The sequence below is a fragment of the Xenopus tropicalis genome, chromosome 7, assembly GCF_000004195.4.
Source record: "Xenopus tropicalis strain Nigerian chromosome 7, UCB_Xtro_10.0, whole genome shotgun sequence".
Lineage (NCBI taxonomy): Eukaryota > Metazoa > Chordata > Amphibia > Anura > Pipidae > Xenopus > Xenopus tropicalis.
Genome location: NC_030683.2, coordinates 9612128 through 9629317, shown reverse-complemented (window position 1 = coordinate 9629317; position 17190 = coordinate 9612128). Strand labels below are relative to the sequence as shown.

Sequence of the window (17190 nt, the reverse complement as noted above, 5' to 3'; positions counted from 1 at the left end):
CAACTAAGATATAATTACCCCTTATTGGGGCAGAACAGCCCTATTGGGTTTATTTAATGGTTAAATTATTCCCTTTTCTCTGTAATAATAAAACAGTACCTGTACTTGATCCCAACTAAGATATAATTACCCCTTATTGGGGGCAGAACAGCCCTATTGGGTTTATTTAATGGTTAAATGATTCCCTTTTCTCTGTAATAATAAAACAGTACCTGTACTTGATCCCAACTAAGATATAATTACCCCTTATTGGGGGCAGAACAGCCCTATTGGGTTTATTTAATGGTTAAATGATTCCCTTTTCTCTGTAATAATAAAACAGTACCTGTACTTGATCCCAACTAAGATATAATTACCCCTTATTGGGGGCAGAACAGCCCTATTGGGTTTATTTAATGGTTAAATGATTCCCTTTTCTCTGTAATAATAAAACAGTACCTGTACTTGATCCCAACTAAGATATAATTACCCCTTATTGGGGGCAGAACAATCCTATTGGGTTTAATTAACGTTTTATTGATTTTTTTAGTAGACTTAAGGTATGGACACCCAAATTACAAAAAGACCCCTTATCTGGAATACCCTTGGTCCCGAGCATTCTGGATAACGGGTCCTATACCTGTACCTCTTTTACACCCCTAGTCCTTCTACCACCAGCTCCTCAATTCGCCTTTTTCCCCCAGACGTCAGTTTGTGCGGGGGGGGGGGGGGGGGGGGTGTTGCCTAGGGTGCCTAGAGCTGCCTTCAGCAAAAAAAATTATCTTTAAATATGGGAGCAAAATTTAAAATTTTTGTTGCGCCAAGGCCCCGAGGCCGCCCCCGTTGGTCCCAATTACTCCGTATGGGAGCAAAATTTTAAAATTTTGTTGCGGCAGGGCAACAAACAAATCCAGGCCTGCCCTCAAATAGCCTTCATCTTGGGTTTGTAGCCCAGCAATAGTGAGAATCCAGCCTCCTCCATTAAATTATTTAAACACCACCCAGAGCCTCTGCGCCTAAGCTGGTCCTGTTCATGCCCTAGTTAATGGCCTTTCCATTCATTAGAATTCAATAGAATCAGATCGTACTTTCGCCCCCCTGGGGCTCAAATTAATTTCCCAAAGTGAAACAAAGGCAACGCGCATACGGAATGAGTGCAGATTAAGTACTTGGAGAAGAGACAGTTGTGTGAATGATCCCAGCCGGGCTTGGTTATTATACACGGCCATTATTCCCTCTGGCCTACCCATACCGTGCCGGCTAACCCCCGTCCTAGAGTTCCCTTTAACGTGCCAAGCCCTATGAGAAGTTAAGAGGCTTCACAAAGCGGATTAAAGGGTTTCTGGCATTAACCCGACCCTGCTGTTGACTATTTCTGACCTGGAGCCAGTAAATGTATGAGTGACGCGTGCAGGCCCTCCTGCTGCCGGCTTATGTGTAAGTCCTGCTATTTTTGCCTCGTGTTACATCAGGGTGTCCAGGCCCTGCTGTTAGTACTTTGTGTTACTATGGGGTGTTATATATCCTGGTATTGTTGTTACTATATGGTGTCCAGGCCCTGCTGTTAGTACTTTGTGTTACTATGGGGTGTTATATATCCTGGTATTGTTGTTACTATATGGTGTCCAGGCCCTGCTGTTAGTACTTTGTGTTACTATGGGGTGTTATATATCCTGGTATTGTTGTTACTATATGGTGTATAGGCCCTGCTGTTAGTACTTTGTGTTACTATGGGGTGTGTATAGGTCCTGGTATTGTTGTTACTATATGGTGTCCAGGCCCTGCTGTTAGTACTTTGTGTTACTATGGGGTGTGTATAGGTCCTGGTATTGTTGTTACTATATGGTGTATAGGCCCTGCTGTTAGTACTTTGTATTACTATGGGGCGTGTATACGTCCTGGTATTGTTGTTACTATATGGTGTATAGGCCCTGCTGTTAGTACTTTGTATTACTATGGGGTGTGTATATGTCCTGGTATTGTTGTTACTATATGGTGTCCAGGCCCTGCTGTTAGTACTTTGTATTACTATGGGGTGTGTATAGGGCCTGGTATTGTTGTTACTATATGGTGTATAGGCCCTGCTGTTAGTACTTTGTATTACTATGGGGCGTGTATAGGTCCTGGTATTGTTGTTACTATATGGTGTATAGGCCCTGCTGTTAGTACTTTGTATTACTATGGGGCGTGTATAGGTCCTGGTATTGTTGTTACTATATGGTGTATAGGCCCTGCTGTTAGGTCCTGGTATTGTTGTTACTATATGGTGTATAGGCCCTGCTGTTAGTACTTTGTATTACTATGGGGCGTGTATAGGTCCTGGTATTATTGTTACTATATGGTGTATAGGCCCTGCTGTTAGTACTTTGTATTACTATGGGGCGTGTATAGGCATACCTCCCAACATTTGAAAAATGAAAAGAGGGACAAAAAGATTTGGCGCGCACGTTTTGGGGCGCGTAGCCCCAAACACAGTAGCTCCCCCATACACAGTGCCTCCCATACACAGTATCCCCCCATACACAGTAGCCCCCCATACACAGTAGCCCCCCCATACACAGTAGCCCCCCCATACACAGTAGCCCCCATACACAGTAGCCCCCCCACACACAGTGTCCCCCATACACAGTAGCCCCCCACATACAGTAGCCCCCATACACAGTAGCCCCCCCACACACAGTGTCCCCCAAACACAGTAGCCCCCCCATACACAGTAGCCCCCCCATACACAGTAATCCCCCATACACAATAATCCCCCCTCATACACAGTAGCCCCCTATACACAGTACCCCCCATGCACAGTACCCCCCCAATACACAGAGCCTCCATACATGCTGCTGCTGCTTCTTCTTCTTCAGCAGCTCCTCTCTATATGCGGCTCCTTGTTCAGCAGAGCCAGGCCCTTTTATAAGGTTGTGCCCCTGGGTATGTGTGACGTCAATACGCACGGGCGCATTGAAGAAGAGGAACGCCTGACTACAGCCAGCGCATCCCGCTGTCAGGGATAGTTCCATGAATGTCCCGCATTACGGAAATGTGGGACATTCATGGAACTATCCAGGACAGCGGGATGCGCTACCAAAACCGGGACTGTCCCGCGGAAAGCGGGACAGTTGGGCGGTATGTGTATAGGTCCTGGTATTGTTGTTACTATATGGTGTATAGGCTATGATGCCTCTGCTGTGTGTATGAGTGCTGCTGTTAGTACTTTGTATTACTATGGGGCGTGTATAGGGCCTGGTATTGTTGTTACTATATGGTGTATAGGCTCTGATGCCTCTGCTGTGTGTATGAGTGCTGCTGTTAGTACTTTGTATTACTATGGGGCGTGTATAGGGCCTGGTATTGTTGTTACTATATGGTGTATAGGCTCTGATGGCTCTGCTGTGTGTATGAGTGCTGCTGTTAGTACTTTGTATTACTATGGGGCGTGTATACGTCCTGGTATTGTTGTTACTATATGGTGTATAGGCCCTGCTGTTAGTACTTTGTATTACTATGGGGTGTGTATAGGTCCTGGTATTGTTGTTACTATATGGTGTATAGGCCCTGCTGTTAGTACTTTGTATTACTATGGGGCGTGTATAGGTCCTGGTATTGTTGTTACTATATGGTGTATAGGCCCTGCTGTTAGTACTTTGTATTACTATGGGGTGTGTATAGGTCCTGGTATTGTTGTTACTATATGGTGTATAGGCCCTGCTGTTAGTACTTTGTATTACTATGGGGCGTGTATAGGGCCTGGTATTGTTGTTACTATATGGTGTATAGGCCCTGCTGTTAGTACTTTGTATTACTATGGGGCGTGTATAGGGCCTGGTATTGTTGTTACTATATGGTGTATAGGCCCTGCTGTTAGTACTTTGTGTTACTATGGGGTGTGTATATATCCTGGTATTGTTGTTACGATAAGGTGTATAGGCCCTGCTGTTAGTACTTTGTATTACTATGGGGTGTGTATAGGTCCTGGTATTGTTGTTACTAAATGGTGTATAGGCCCTGCTGTTAGTACTTTGTATTACTATGGGGCGTGTATAGGTCCTGGTATTGTTGTTACAAATGGTGTATAGGCTCTGCTGTGTGTATGAGTGCTGCTATTAGTGCTTTGTATTAGTGCAGGGTATAAAGGCCCCTCTTGAATTGCTCTGTGTTACCTCAAATTAGATCCTGTTGGGGCTCCGTATTATTCCAGGGTGTACAGACCCCGCTGTTTCTATTGTGTGGTAATTCAAGATGTGTTTGGGTCCTTTTATTTGTGTATTGAGTTACTTTACTTCAGGGTGCACATAGGTCCCTCTGTTGTTGCTTTGCGTTACTTCAGGGTGCACATAGGTCCCTCTGTTGTTGCTTTGCGTTACTTCAGGGTGCACATAGGTCCCTCTGTTGTTGCTTTGTGTTACTTCAGGATACACATAGGCTATGAGTAGAAATGGCTAGGGGGAGCACAGAACAGGCAAGGTGTCTTGCAAAATGTTGATTTATACACTTGACAAAGAGACATGTTAGACCTTAAACAAGTTGTGTATCACAATCTAAATAAATTAGCAAGTTACCTTGCCTATTCTGAGTTCCCCCTATCCAATTCTACCCATAGCCTGTATTGTGAGTATGCGGCTCCACTTATTAGCGGTTGATGCATAGTGTCTAGAAAGGCTGAGTGCTGAATACCTATCCCATTGATTTCAGCAGGGGTCATTTGCAAACACTGCGCTAATTTGTGCTTGGGCTGTAACTCATGGCAGCCAATCACATGATTGCTTTCAGTGTTCAACCTGCAGCTGGCTGTCAAAATCTAACCGCTGATTGGTTGCTATGAGTTACTGCCCAGGTGCAAATTTGCCCACTGTTTATAAATGAACCCCAGTGTGCCCATAGGTCCTTGCTCCTTGTTGCTTTGTGTTATTTCAGGGTGCAAATATGCCCTTCTGTTGTTGCTTTGTGTTACTTTAGTGTTTATAGGTTCTTCTATTGGTGCTTTGTGTTAAACAAAGGTGCGCACAGACTCAGCTATTTGTGCTTTGTGTTACTTCAGGGTGGATATAGATCCTATTATTGTTGCTTTGTGTTACTACAATATGTAAAGTCGCTGCTGATATTGTTTTCTGTTGTGTCAGAGCGTCTATAGGCCCTTCTTTTGGTGCTTTGTGTTATTTAAGGGTGTGTATAATTCTGCTATTGCTTTTTTGTGTTGCTTCACTTTGTACAGGCCCTGCTGGTATGGGTTTGTGTTACTTTAGGGTGTCTATAGCTCCTCCTATTGGTGCTCTGTGGTATTTCATAGAGCATTTAGGAACTGAGCAGCGCCAGAATATATAGGCCCTGATGTTAGCGCTCTGTGCTATTACAGGGTGTGTATAGCTTCTGCCGCTAGTGCCTTTGTTGCTTAAAGGGATTCTGTCATGATATTTATGGGGTATTTTTTATTTCTAAATGACACTGTTACACAGCAAATAATTCCCTCTGCCATTTAACCTTTTATTCTTGAACCAACAAATATATTTGTAGCTGTAATATTGGTGTGTAGGCGCCATCTCAGTGCATTGTGCCGGAGTCTGAGCTTTCAGCCAGCGCTACACATTAGAACTGCTTTCAGCTAACCTATTGTTTTCTCTTACTCCCATGTAACTGGAGGAGTCTTGGAGACTTGGATTTCTTACTATTGAGTGCTATTCTGATACCTACTGGGAGCTGCTATCTTGCTCCCTTCCCATTGTTCTGCTGATCGGCTGCTGGGGGTGAGGTGGGGATATCACTCCAATTTGCAACACAGCAGTAAAGTGTGCCTGAGTCTGAGCTTTCAGCCAGCGCTACACATTAGAACTGCTTTCAGCTAACCTATTGTTTCTCCTACTCCCATGTAACTGGAGGAGTCCCAAGCCGGACTTGGATTTCTTACTATTGAGTGCTATTCTGATACCTACTGGGAGCTGCTATCTTGCTCCCTTCCCATTGTTCTGCTGATCGGCTGCTGGGGGGGAGGGGGGGGGATTTCACTCCAACTTGCAGCGCAGCAGTAAAGTGTGCCTGAGTCTGAGCTTTCAGAAGGAACCAGTGCTACACATTAAAACTGCTTTCAGCTAACCTATTGTTTCTCCTACTCCCATGTAACTGGAGGAGTCCCAAGCCGGACTTGGATTTCTTACTATTGAGTGCTATTCTGATACCTACTGGGAGCTGCTATCTTGCTCCCTTCCCATTGTTCTGCTGATCGGCTTCTGGGGGTGAGGGGGATATCACTCCAACTTGCAGCGCAGCAGTAAAGTCTGAGTGAAGTTTATCAGAGCACAGGTCACATGGCTGTGGCACCCTGGGAAATGAAGAATATGGCTAGCCCCATGGGAAAAACAGATTACAATGCAGGATTCTGCTGGAGAAGCTCTATTAACTGATGGGTTTTGAAAAAAACACATTTTCTTTGCAGGCCCTGGGTTGAGTGTTTCATGTTAATTCAGATTGGGTATAGGGTCCATGTGTCCTGCTTTGTGTTACTTTAGAATGAGTATATTTGTGTAGGCACTATAGGTTTCTGGCCATTATATATATATATATATTTTTTTTTTTCTAATAAAGCTCCACATTTGCCCAAACGTACATTGACCCTTTCGCTCTCTCTCTCTGTTTGCAGGAAGCCAGGAAACAATGTGCAGATACCACCCTAGAACAGGTTTGTGTTTCCGTATTATAAGACTGATGTATTTTACATGTTCTGATAGACATCTTGTGCCTGTGCTCACTGTTAGGAGATACAAATATCACCATTGCATTATGTTCCATCAGACTACCGGGGGAATGGAGGTGGTTGGCCGCATCCAGTTGCGCACAAGACGGACACTACGTGGTCACTTGGCTAAAATCTACGCCATGCACTGGTCAACAGACGCTAGGTACTCTAACCGCTACATGCTGCATCCCCAGTAACCTGCTAAATATACTCTTATTAACTGTACATACAAATTATCAGTTATACTGTAAGTAGTGATGTCACAGGGCTCCCTTAAATATCTGCTTTACAACCAATAATGAGCCTACTCATTGATTATATGGCTTGTGCCCTTGTGCATTATATGGTCAACCCCTCAGTGACTTCTAATATCCTTATCATTTACAGTAGGGGGTACATTATCCCTTATAATACATGAGTGATACTCAGAGTTCCCTGTATAACTCAGCCTGCAGCCTTGTGCCTTTATATGGGGGGCACAGAACCCCTCAGTGACTGCTAATATCCTTATCATTTACAGTAGGGGGTACATTATCCCTTATAATACATGAGTGATACTCAGAGTTCCCTATATAACTCAGCCTGCAGCCTTGTGCCTTTATATGGGCACAGAGCCCCTCAGTGACTGCTAATATCCTTATCATTTACAGTAGGGGGTACATTATCCCTTATAATACATGAGTGATACTCAGAGTTCCCTGTATAACTCAGCCTGCAGCCTTGTGCCTTTATATGGGCACAGAACCCCTCAGTGACTGCTAATATCCTTATCATTTACAGTAGGGGGTACATTATCCCTTATAATACATGAGTGATACTCAGAGTTCCCTGTATAACTCAGCCTGCAGCCTTGTGCCTTTATATGGGCACAGAACCCCTCAGTGACTGCTAATATCCTTATCATTTACAGTAGGGGGTACATTATCCCTTATAATACATGAGTGATACTCAGAGTTCCCTATATAACTCAGCCTGCAGCCTTGTGCCTTTATATGGGGGGCACAGAACCCCTCAGTGACTGTTAATATCCTTATCATTTACAGTAGGGGGTACATTATCCCTTATAATACATGAGTGATACTCAGAGTTCCCTGTATAACTCAGCCTGCAGCCTTGTGCCTTTATATGGGCACAGAACCCCTCAGTGACTGCTAATATCCTTATCATTTACAGTAGGGGGTACATTATCCCTTATAATACATGAGTGATACTCAGAGTTCCCTATATAACTCAGCCTGCAGCCTTGTGCCTTTATATGGGCACAGAGCCCCTCAGTGACTGCTAATATCCTTATCATTTACAGTAGGGGGTACATTATCCCTTATAATACATGAGTGATACTCAGAGTTCCCTGTATAACTCAGCCTGCAGCCTTGTGCCTTTATATGGGCACAGAACCCCTCAGTGACTGCTAATATCCTTATCATTTACAGTAGGGGGTACATTATCCCTTATAATACATGAGTGATACTCAGAGTTCCCTGTATAACTCAGCCTGCAGCCTTGTGCCTTTATATGGGCACAGAACCCCTCAGTGACTGCTAATATCCTTATCATTTACAGTAGGGGGTACATTATCCCTTATAATACATGAGTGATACTCAGAGTCCCCAGTATAACTCAGCCTGCAGCCTTGTTGGTTCATGTATGCTGCAAAATAATATGTCAGGTTTAAAACCCCCTTAGTTCAAGCACAGTATCGCCACTAAATCCTTTCCCAATGCATCTCCAAATGTGACTACAGTTATCCAGTTGTTGGCCCAGAAGTCAAAAAGTGGAATTAGACCAATTTATTGGCTGCCAAACTGGAAGAAGGTGGGCAACCTTGCTGGCTATGGTCATCCTTAGGCTGTAGTCTGCACAGATATGGTGGGAATGTTTACATTGGGATTAGAGATGTTGGTGGACATTAAATATAGTTGGAATATTGAAACATGGATGTAAAGTTCATGTAGGGGTGCGGCATACCTAAATATGGGCGGAGCTTAAATAAGCAGAGAATGCAAAATGGCACGAGAGCATTAATAGTGCGTATTACCATTGATTCTATGTTATCTCATCTCTTTTAGACTTCTTGTAAGCGCTTCTCAGGATGGAAAACTGATTGTGTGGGACACATACACTACGAACAAGGTGACTTCTAAATACCCAACTCACTATTACCCCAGTAATAAACCCTTTATTGAACTTTTCATTAGAGTAAAACCTTTCAAAAATTCTCTTGAAGCCCTTCAGGCCCCAGTCCATCCCAGCAGTACCCCTTTCCTGATAGGCCCCTGACCCCTATAATCATTTGCCTGAATGCTCGGTACCACTCCTGACTGTAAGTGCAATTCTCCAGGTCCATGCTATCCCTCTGCGTTCATCGTGGGTGATGACCTGCGCCTATGCCCCCTCGGGTAACTTTGTTGCATGTGGTGGGCTGGATAACATGTGCTCCATCTACAACTTAAAGACACGTGAAGGGAATGTGAGGGTGAGCCGGGAGCTTGCAGCACACACAGGTAAGGGCCTCTCATAACATCATAATATAAACTGTTGGTAAAGTTTTCATTCTGGGGGTATAGTTTTCCTTTACGAGTGTCCAACTTCCCCCACCAACACCAAGTCCAATGGGCAATGGCCATATTTCCCCTCACTTGCTAAAGGTTTGCGATAAATAACATTTTTTTACTTGAGGCCAAATGCTCAGAGATTCCATATTTGGTGAAAGAAGTTTGAATCAAGAATGCCAGTTGCTATGAATGGAAGTAGAACAAAGCTCTGAGATAGCGATGCTATTATACAGGGGGATAGATTCGCTAAACATGACAAGGGCAATGCAGGAGATTGGAGAGATTATCAGAATACCAGGAATAGGGGACAGTTTTATTTTAAACTACTTTTACGCAGTGCACCATAAACCCTGCCCCTCGGAGCATACAATCTATATGCACTGTTTGAGATTTACTGTTATTTCAGCCATTACACAAAGTCTTCCCAGTTGTAGTTTGGTGCAAATATGAATAACTCAAGGGGAGTGATTAAGGGAGACAGTAAGGCAGGGTAGAGACAGTAGGGCAAGATTGTGATAGAGATAGATAGACAGACAGAGTGATAGAGTGATGGATAGATAGATAGATGATAGATAGATAGATAGATGATAGATAGATAGACAGATAAATAGACAGACAGACAAATAGGTATATAGACAAACAGATAGACAGACAGACAGATAGATAGACAAACAGACAGATAGATAGACAAACAGATAGAGAGACAGATAGAGAGACAGATAGGTAGATAGACAAACAGATAGATAGATAGATAGATGATAGATAGATAGATAGATAGATAGATGATTGATAGATAGATAGATAGATAGATAGATAGATAGATAGAGAGAGAGATAGAGAGGTGGAGGGAAGGGGACCAGGTGCTGGAAAGGGTTTGCTATTCTGCGCTGAGCCCCTCCAAAGACTTATTTGCAGGGGGGCCCAGAGAGTACTTTTGCCGCTGGTAACTGGAAAATTGTGTTGCCAACTACAGGTGGTAATATAATCTATTGAAATCTTCTGTAGGAATGCCCCAGAGTGTATGCTAGCATGCAATTATTGCCAAAAAGAGGTGGGAGGGAATGCAGAGAAATATCAACCCCCCTAATTTCCTTTGCACCTCTCCCCAGGTTTGGTTTGAAACCTACAGAGATGTTTAATATCAGCAGATAACAGCACAAATGGCAGGAGAGTCAGTAGAACTTGTAGGCAGTGTCCCTCTAGAGCTGTGCTGAAATACTAGTTATACTAGTTATACTAGACTATAACTAGACTTTGTTGGAGTAGCAGTATAATAGTAGGCCAGCCTACTGCATACTCTCATCCATAACCCGTACTAGTGCAGGGATATACCTGAATATTATAATATAAATACAACATAGAAATGTCCAACTTCACAGATGGAAGAGACTGCCTTCTATAGAGATACTGTATGTGTCAAACGTTCTTCCAAGCTCACAGCTGCAGTAGACGTGTAAATGTTTTGTAGAATTCCACTGAATTCATTGACACCTGTCCGAAGGGAATATGTTTTTGCTTTATAACCTTTGGGGCACTAAAAATACATCTACAGCTCATTAGTCTCATGTTAAGATCATGGTGGCATTTAGAATAACGTCACTACGACCCATCAGTGCCAGACGGCAAAGTGTCCTTAGCCATTAAAAATAGCAGAGAAGCTCACACTAAGCTCCTTAGGTACCTGTGGGATCCTGGTACTTTACCCATCTTAACTTTATCCAACCGTCTCTGGAATTGGTCCTGAGCTGCTCAGGCTCGACTTACGCTGGAGGCTTTCTTGTGATTTAAATCTAAGGTGTTCGATGATTTGCAGTAATTCAGTGTAGACTGAACAAATGTTTAATGTCACAAGGGGACGGAACACAGCTTCTGTCAAAAGCCCAAAGTCTCCACCTGTCATATTTATCTTCCATGTTCTTCTGTTCACCAGCGCGGGGGCATTCTAGGAATAAAGGTCCCCATACACGGGCCAATTGTAGCTGCCGATATCAGTCCCTTAGACCCATTCGGCAGCTTATCGGGCTGTGTAGGGGCAGCAACAACGGCCCTACCCGACCGATATCTGGCCTGAAATTGGTCAGATATCGATCGGGCAGGTTAAAAGATTTAGTCGGATTGGGGACCGCATCAGCTCTTTGATGCGGTTCCCGAACCGACTGCGCCCATTGCCATCGTTATAATTCGATCCATTTAGCCTAAATTTGCCCGATATCGCCCACCCTTAGGTGGGGATATCGAGAGAAGATCCGCTCACTTGTTGACCTTGGATCTTAACGTGTATGGCCACCTTAAGCCAATATCATTATCTACAATTTATAAGGGTCACAGAACAGGACAACCCAGTACTGTAGCTCCCACATTTAGCTTCCTACAACCCAGGTCTCTCATATCTAGTCTGTTGTTTGATTCCAGATCATACAGTCTCCTCCTAAAGTGTTCCATGTCTACATCCTAACTTAGTGGCCTCCATCTTCTCTTTATCAATACAGAAGTCCTGCCATCAGTTAGAGATGTTTGCAGTGAATACAGGGCTGCAGAACAGCCAATCTCTAATAAAGAAAGATCACTTCAGCAGTCTGTTCTTACTGATATTATGGCACCCATGTTCCCATGTTCTGTATATGTCATGTGCTAAATGTTGTGCTTTCAGGTTACCTTTCCTGCTGCCGGTTTCTTGATGACAATCAAATTGTGACCAGTTCAGGAGATACAACATGGTGAGAAGGCAAAAGAATAAAGTTCTTAGTCAGGAGACCAACCTACAGATGGAGCACACTTTATTATATATAACACAAACAGGGCACATGGTGTGCTATTTATCTTAGTAGAAAAGGAAGAGTGTGCCAAAAGTCAGAAGAAACTGTGCTCCATTAGTACCATAGACAGACATGTTCCTTTACTTGAATAATCAGATATGAGAACAAGAAATTGACCTTGTTCAAAGGGGTAGTGGTATAGTCCTCATTGAGTCTAGATATTTCCACATCTGGGTCACTTGATGCAGGAAACCAGATTTTATCTTGAGAAGACAACAGGAGGCCAATGAGATAGAATGACTTTGACAACTGTGGTTCTATGGGCTTTCCCAAAGAGGTGGTTGAGCAATTTAGTCAAAATGGTCAAACTGGCCTGCCATATTGCTCCATAAATGCCTACACTGAGCAATATGACAGCATTACCCAATTGCCCCTATGTGTGAGGGCACCTCCAGCTATATTTTTGGCATGGCATGCCATTGTATTCCAGTTAGACTGTCAAGAATGAAAATCTGATATTCCATTAACATTTGGGAAGCCACTGGCCAAGTCCCATCACTCCTCCAATGACCATTTGTTATCTGTTTAGCTCTTAGGTTAAATTATTGGTACATTTGTCAGTGAGTCTATGTTGGTGGCACATTGCACAGAGGACTTGTGTGGCCCCTGTGCAGCTTCCCTTGAGCACATTAGAAACCCTGTAAGACCCCCATTGGTTCTAACTTACTGTAAAGCACTGCAGATACATTGATGATGTGAATGTTCTCTCCCTACAGTGCTCTATGGGACATTGAGACAGGACAGCAAAAGACTGTGTTCACAGGTCACACAGGAGACTGTATGAGCTTGGCTGTCTCTCCTGATTTTAACCTGTTCATCTCTGGAGCTTGTGATGCCTCCGCTAAACTGTGGGATGTGCGACAGGGCGAATGCAGGCAGACTTTCACCGGACACGAGTCCGACATCAACGCAATTTGTGTGGGTATCGCGGGAAATAACGGGCGGGTGGGGATATGTCTGTTATTGTGCTAGGAAACATATTCAGCTAAATACCTACATGTCTGTTCCTTCTATTTAGTAAATGGTTTTAGTGACTGTTAATTTATTTTGTGTAGTATTTAATATAATAATAATGCTCTTATGTGAACATTGCTAATATTTGTCATGTAGTAGATACTAGCACGTAAAGGCCTGTCTATATGCTCCAATGTGTACATTACCTGCATTTGTCACTTAGTACAGGTATGGGACATGTTATCCAGAATGCTTGGGACCTGGGGTTTTCCGGGTCTTTCTGTAATTCGGATCTCCTACCTTAAGTCTGATAATAAAATTATTTACACAGTAAACTATTATTAAATTATTTAACAGTAATTAAACCCAATAGGGCTGTTCTGCCCCAATAAGGGGTAATTATATCTTAGTTGGGATCAAGTACAAATACTGTTTTATTATTACAGAGAAAAGGGAATCATTTAACCATTAAATAAACCCAATAGGGCTGTTCTGCCCCAATAAGGGGTAATTATATCTTAGTTGGGATCAAGTACAGGTACTGTTTTATTATTACAGAGAAAAGGGAATCATTTAACCATTAAATAAACCAATAGGGCTGTTCTGCCCCAATAAGGGGTAATTATATCTTAGTTGGGATCAAGTACAGGTACTGTTTTTTATTACAGAGAAAAGGGAAACAGGGCTGTTCTGCCCCAATAAGGGGTAATTATATCTTAGTTGGGATCAAGTACAGGTACTGTTTTATTATTACAGAGAAAAGGGAATCATTTAACCATTAAATAAACCCAATAGGGCTGTTCTGCCCCCAATAAGGGGTAATTATATCTTAGTTGGGATCAAGTACAGGTACTGTTTTATTATTACAGAGAAAAGGGAATCATTTTTTAAAAATGCGGATAATTTGATTAAAATGGAGTCTATGGGAGATGGCCTTTCCATAATTCGGAACTTTCTGGATAATGGGTTTGGGATAAGGGGTCCGATACCTGTATCTGAAGGCCTGTATATGTGTGCCCCTGGATATGTTGCTCACATTTAGCGCTTTTTGTTTCAGTTCTTCCCCAGCGGGCAGGCAATATGCACAGGATCTGACGACGCCACGTGCCGCATGTTTGACCTGCGTGCAGACCAGGAGATCAGCGTGTATTCACAGGACAGCATTATTTGTGGGATCACTTCCGTGTCCTTCTCCCTTAGTGGACGCCTCCTTTTTGCTGGATACGATGATTTCAACTGCAACATCTGGGATTCTCTAAAGCGCGAGCGTGTGGGTGAGTAACTTGCCCGTTTGTGTATATGGGGTACAGCCAAACCCTTCCCTCACTCCACAGGCCCTTCTCCAGATCACTGTATATGTAATATTATCCACCTTTTGCAGGTGTCCTTTCTGGCCATGATAACCGCGTGAGTTGCCTTGGAGTCACTTCCGATGGAATGGCTGTAGCCACAGGATCATGGGACAGCTTCCTGAAGATCTGGAATTAATCAGAAAGTAGAAAGGCACAGACCTCCTCTCACCTCCCACCTATGTATGTCACAGATCTACAGACTGCCCCTCCAGTATCTCCAGTCCTACCATTTCCTTGCAGAGCATCTGCACAGATCTGCAGGCAGTCACTCCAGTATCTCCCCTCTTACCATAGTTCTGCAGAGATCTGAAGGCCATTGCTCCAATATCTACCCTCCTACCATAGTTCTGCAGAGCATCAGTGAGATCTGAAGGCCATTGCTCTAGTTTCTCCCCTCCTACCATAGTTCTGCAGAGCATCAGCGGAGATCTGAAGGCCATTGCTCCAATATCTACCCTCCTACCATAGCTCTGCAGAGCATCAGTGAGATCTGAAGGCCATTGCTCTAGTATCTCCCCTCCTACCATAGTTCTGCAGAGCATCAGTGAGATCTGAAGACCATTGCTCTAGTATCTTCCCTCCTACCATAGTTCTGCAGAGATCTGAAGGCCATTGCTCCAGTATCACCCCTCTTACCATAGTTCTGCAGAGCATCAGTGAGATCTGAAGACCATTGCTGTAGTATCTTCACTCCTACCATAGTTCTGCAGAGCATCAGCAGAGATCTGAAGGCCATTTCTCTAGTATCTCCCCTCTTACCATAGTTCTGCAGAGCATCAGTGAGATCTGAAGACCATTGCTCTAGTATCTTCACTCCTACCATAGTTCTGCAGAGCATCAGCAGAGATCTGAAGGCCATTGCTCTAGTATCTTCACTCCTACCATAGTTCTGCAGAGCATCAGCAGAGATCTGAAGGCCATTGCTCTAGTATCTTCACTCCTACCATAGTTCTGCAGAGCATCAGTGAGATCTGAAGACCATTGCTCTAGTATCTTCACTCCTACCATAGTTCTGCAGAGCATCAGCAGAGATCTGAAGGCCATTGCTCTAGTATCTTCCCTCCTACCATAGTCCTGCAGAGCACAGGCAGACTAAACTTCCACTATCTACCCTCCTAAATAAAATATGTTTGAAGATAGAAAGAACTTGTTATGTAGTGCAACAATTGTTTGCTATTTTCAGTATATACATATGGGATAACCAGCCTGTGGACCTTCATCTGTTGTTATAATGGTGGGATTCTGAGAGTTGAGGGCCGAAGGTCCTACATCCCTGGTTTATCTATGTTTCCCCCTGTATTTGGTTTCCTCTTGTTAAGCCACAGATTGGTTGCTATTTGCTTTATAGATCCAAGTCATTTGACCTCTGGACAACTGAACTTAAAAATATTTGGAGGTATTTTTGTCAAAAGTTAATAAGCAATTTAGGGTTTGGCTTTGGTTCGGTATTGGCCATCTTTTGTTTAGGATTTGGTACATTCCTAATAACACCACTGCCCCAGTAAGCACTTATGGGCCCTACAGGGACCAGTGTTTCTCTGCTTGCTTTCACCCCTTTCCTATAAGGGATTAACCAATGGGATCCCCTTACTTGTCCAAACCCTGTAAAGCAAATATAACTGCCTCGTAGATTTCAGGATACTGCCGACCCTCCCCAGATCTTTCCTTAGCCGCTAGCTTATGGAGCATGATGGGGTTTCTAAGGTGCAACGCCTGAAATGACCTAGGCTGCCGGAACCTTACCTGGAGCATAACACTTCTGATACCTCCCGTGCCAGTGCCCTTTAGAGTATCTCTGCATTTAGCCTTTGCCCTTTTTAGATACCCCCATGCCAGCCAATGAAGAGCATCACCCACTTCTGATATAGAAACTCTTGGCGGGGTGAATCTGTGATAGCCGTGTGTAAATCTATTTATTATGCTCACTTCTGTCCCTTGTCACTTTTACAATAAGTTTGTGTTTTATAGAAAGAAAGAAGAAAATAAAATATATTTTAGGGCATGGCATTTAAGTGTCTTCTTCTGTATGTTTTGTGGTGTTAGATTTCCCCTGTTTCAGTATAAAAACCTATTGATCAGAATTTGGGCTGCTCTCTTTCCAATGGTTTGTTAGGGGCTGGGGCAGGAGCATAACTATAAGAGATGGCTGAGGTTTCCCACATTAATGATCTTGGTAGACCAGAGGAAGCAATGTTAAGCAGTTTGATGGATCAGGAGCTTCTTCTGGTGACCAAAGTGCCATCAACTGTCACTTACTACAGTACAAGCCATATTTACAGGGTTCTTTCCTTAATTACAATAAGGTGTTGGCCTTATCTTATGGGCCTCCTCCTAGTGAGGTCTCCTGTCTCAGGTTACTTCATCACACCTCCATAGAGTGGAATGTAAAAAGAAAGAACTATGGGAGCCCTTCTCTAGTATATTATACTCTTAACCCCCATGGATCATTTGGAATACATTACTCCCACAGGGAGATTACACTACATGGGATTTCCAAGGTTAATTCTCCCCTGCTCATCCTCTACAACAGTGATCCCCAACCAATGGCTCAGGGGCAACATGTTGCTCACCAACCCCTTGGATGTTGCTCCCATTGGCCTCAAACCCAGTGCAACCTTATGTTTGAATTCCTGGCTTGGAGGCAAGTTTTGGTTGCATAATAACCAGGTGTACTGCCAAACAGAGCCTCCTGTAGGCTGCCAGTCAACATTGGGGCTACCAAATACCCAATCACAACCCTTATTTTGGCTTAGTGATCTTATTTGAATGCATGTGTTTCTCTCCAACTCTTTTTACATATGAATTTGGCTCAC

The 17190-nt window shown here is 43.5% G+C and overlaps 1 protein-coding gene across 1 annotated transcript in view; it reads left to right on the top strand.

Annotated features, from left to right (window-relative positions):
- Positions 1-16384, top strand: part of gnb3 (guanine nucleotide binding protein (G protein), beta polypeptide 3) — a 29023-nt gene extending 12639 nt beyond the window's left edge. The window contains exons 3-10 of the mRNA NM_001011107.1: positions 6605-6643; positions 6757-6863; positions 8770-8833; positions 9042-9204; positions 11906-11972; positions 12788-12989; positions 14083-14299; positions 14407-16384. Of these exons, the coding sequence (NP_001011107.1) occupies positions 6605-6643; positions 6757-6863; positions 8770-8833; positions 9042-9204; positions 11906-11972; positions 12788-12989; positions 14083-14299; positions 14407-14513 (966 nt within the window). The 3' untranslated portion in view covers positions 14514-16384. The remainder of the gene's footprint in view (positions 1-6604; positions 6644-6756; positions 6864-8769; positions 8834-9041; positions 9205-11905; positions 11973-12787; positions 12990-14082; positions 14300-14406) is intronic.
- The last annotated feature ends 806 nt before the right edge of the window (positions 16385-17190 follow it).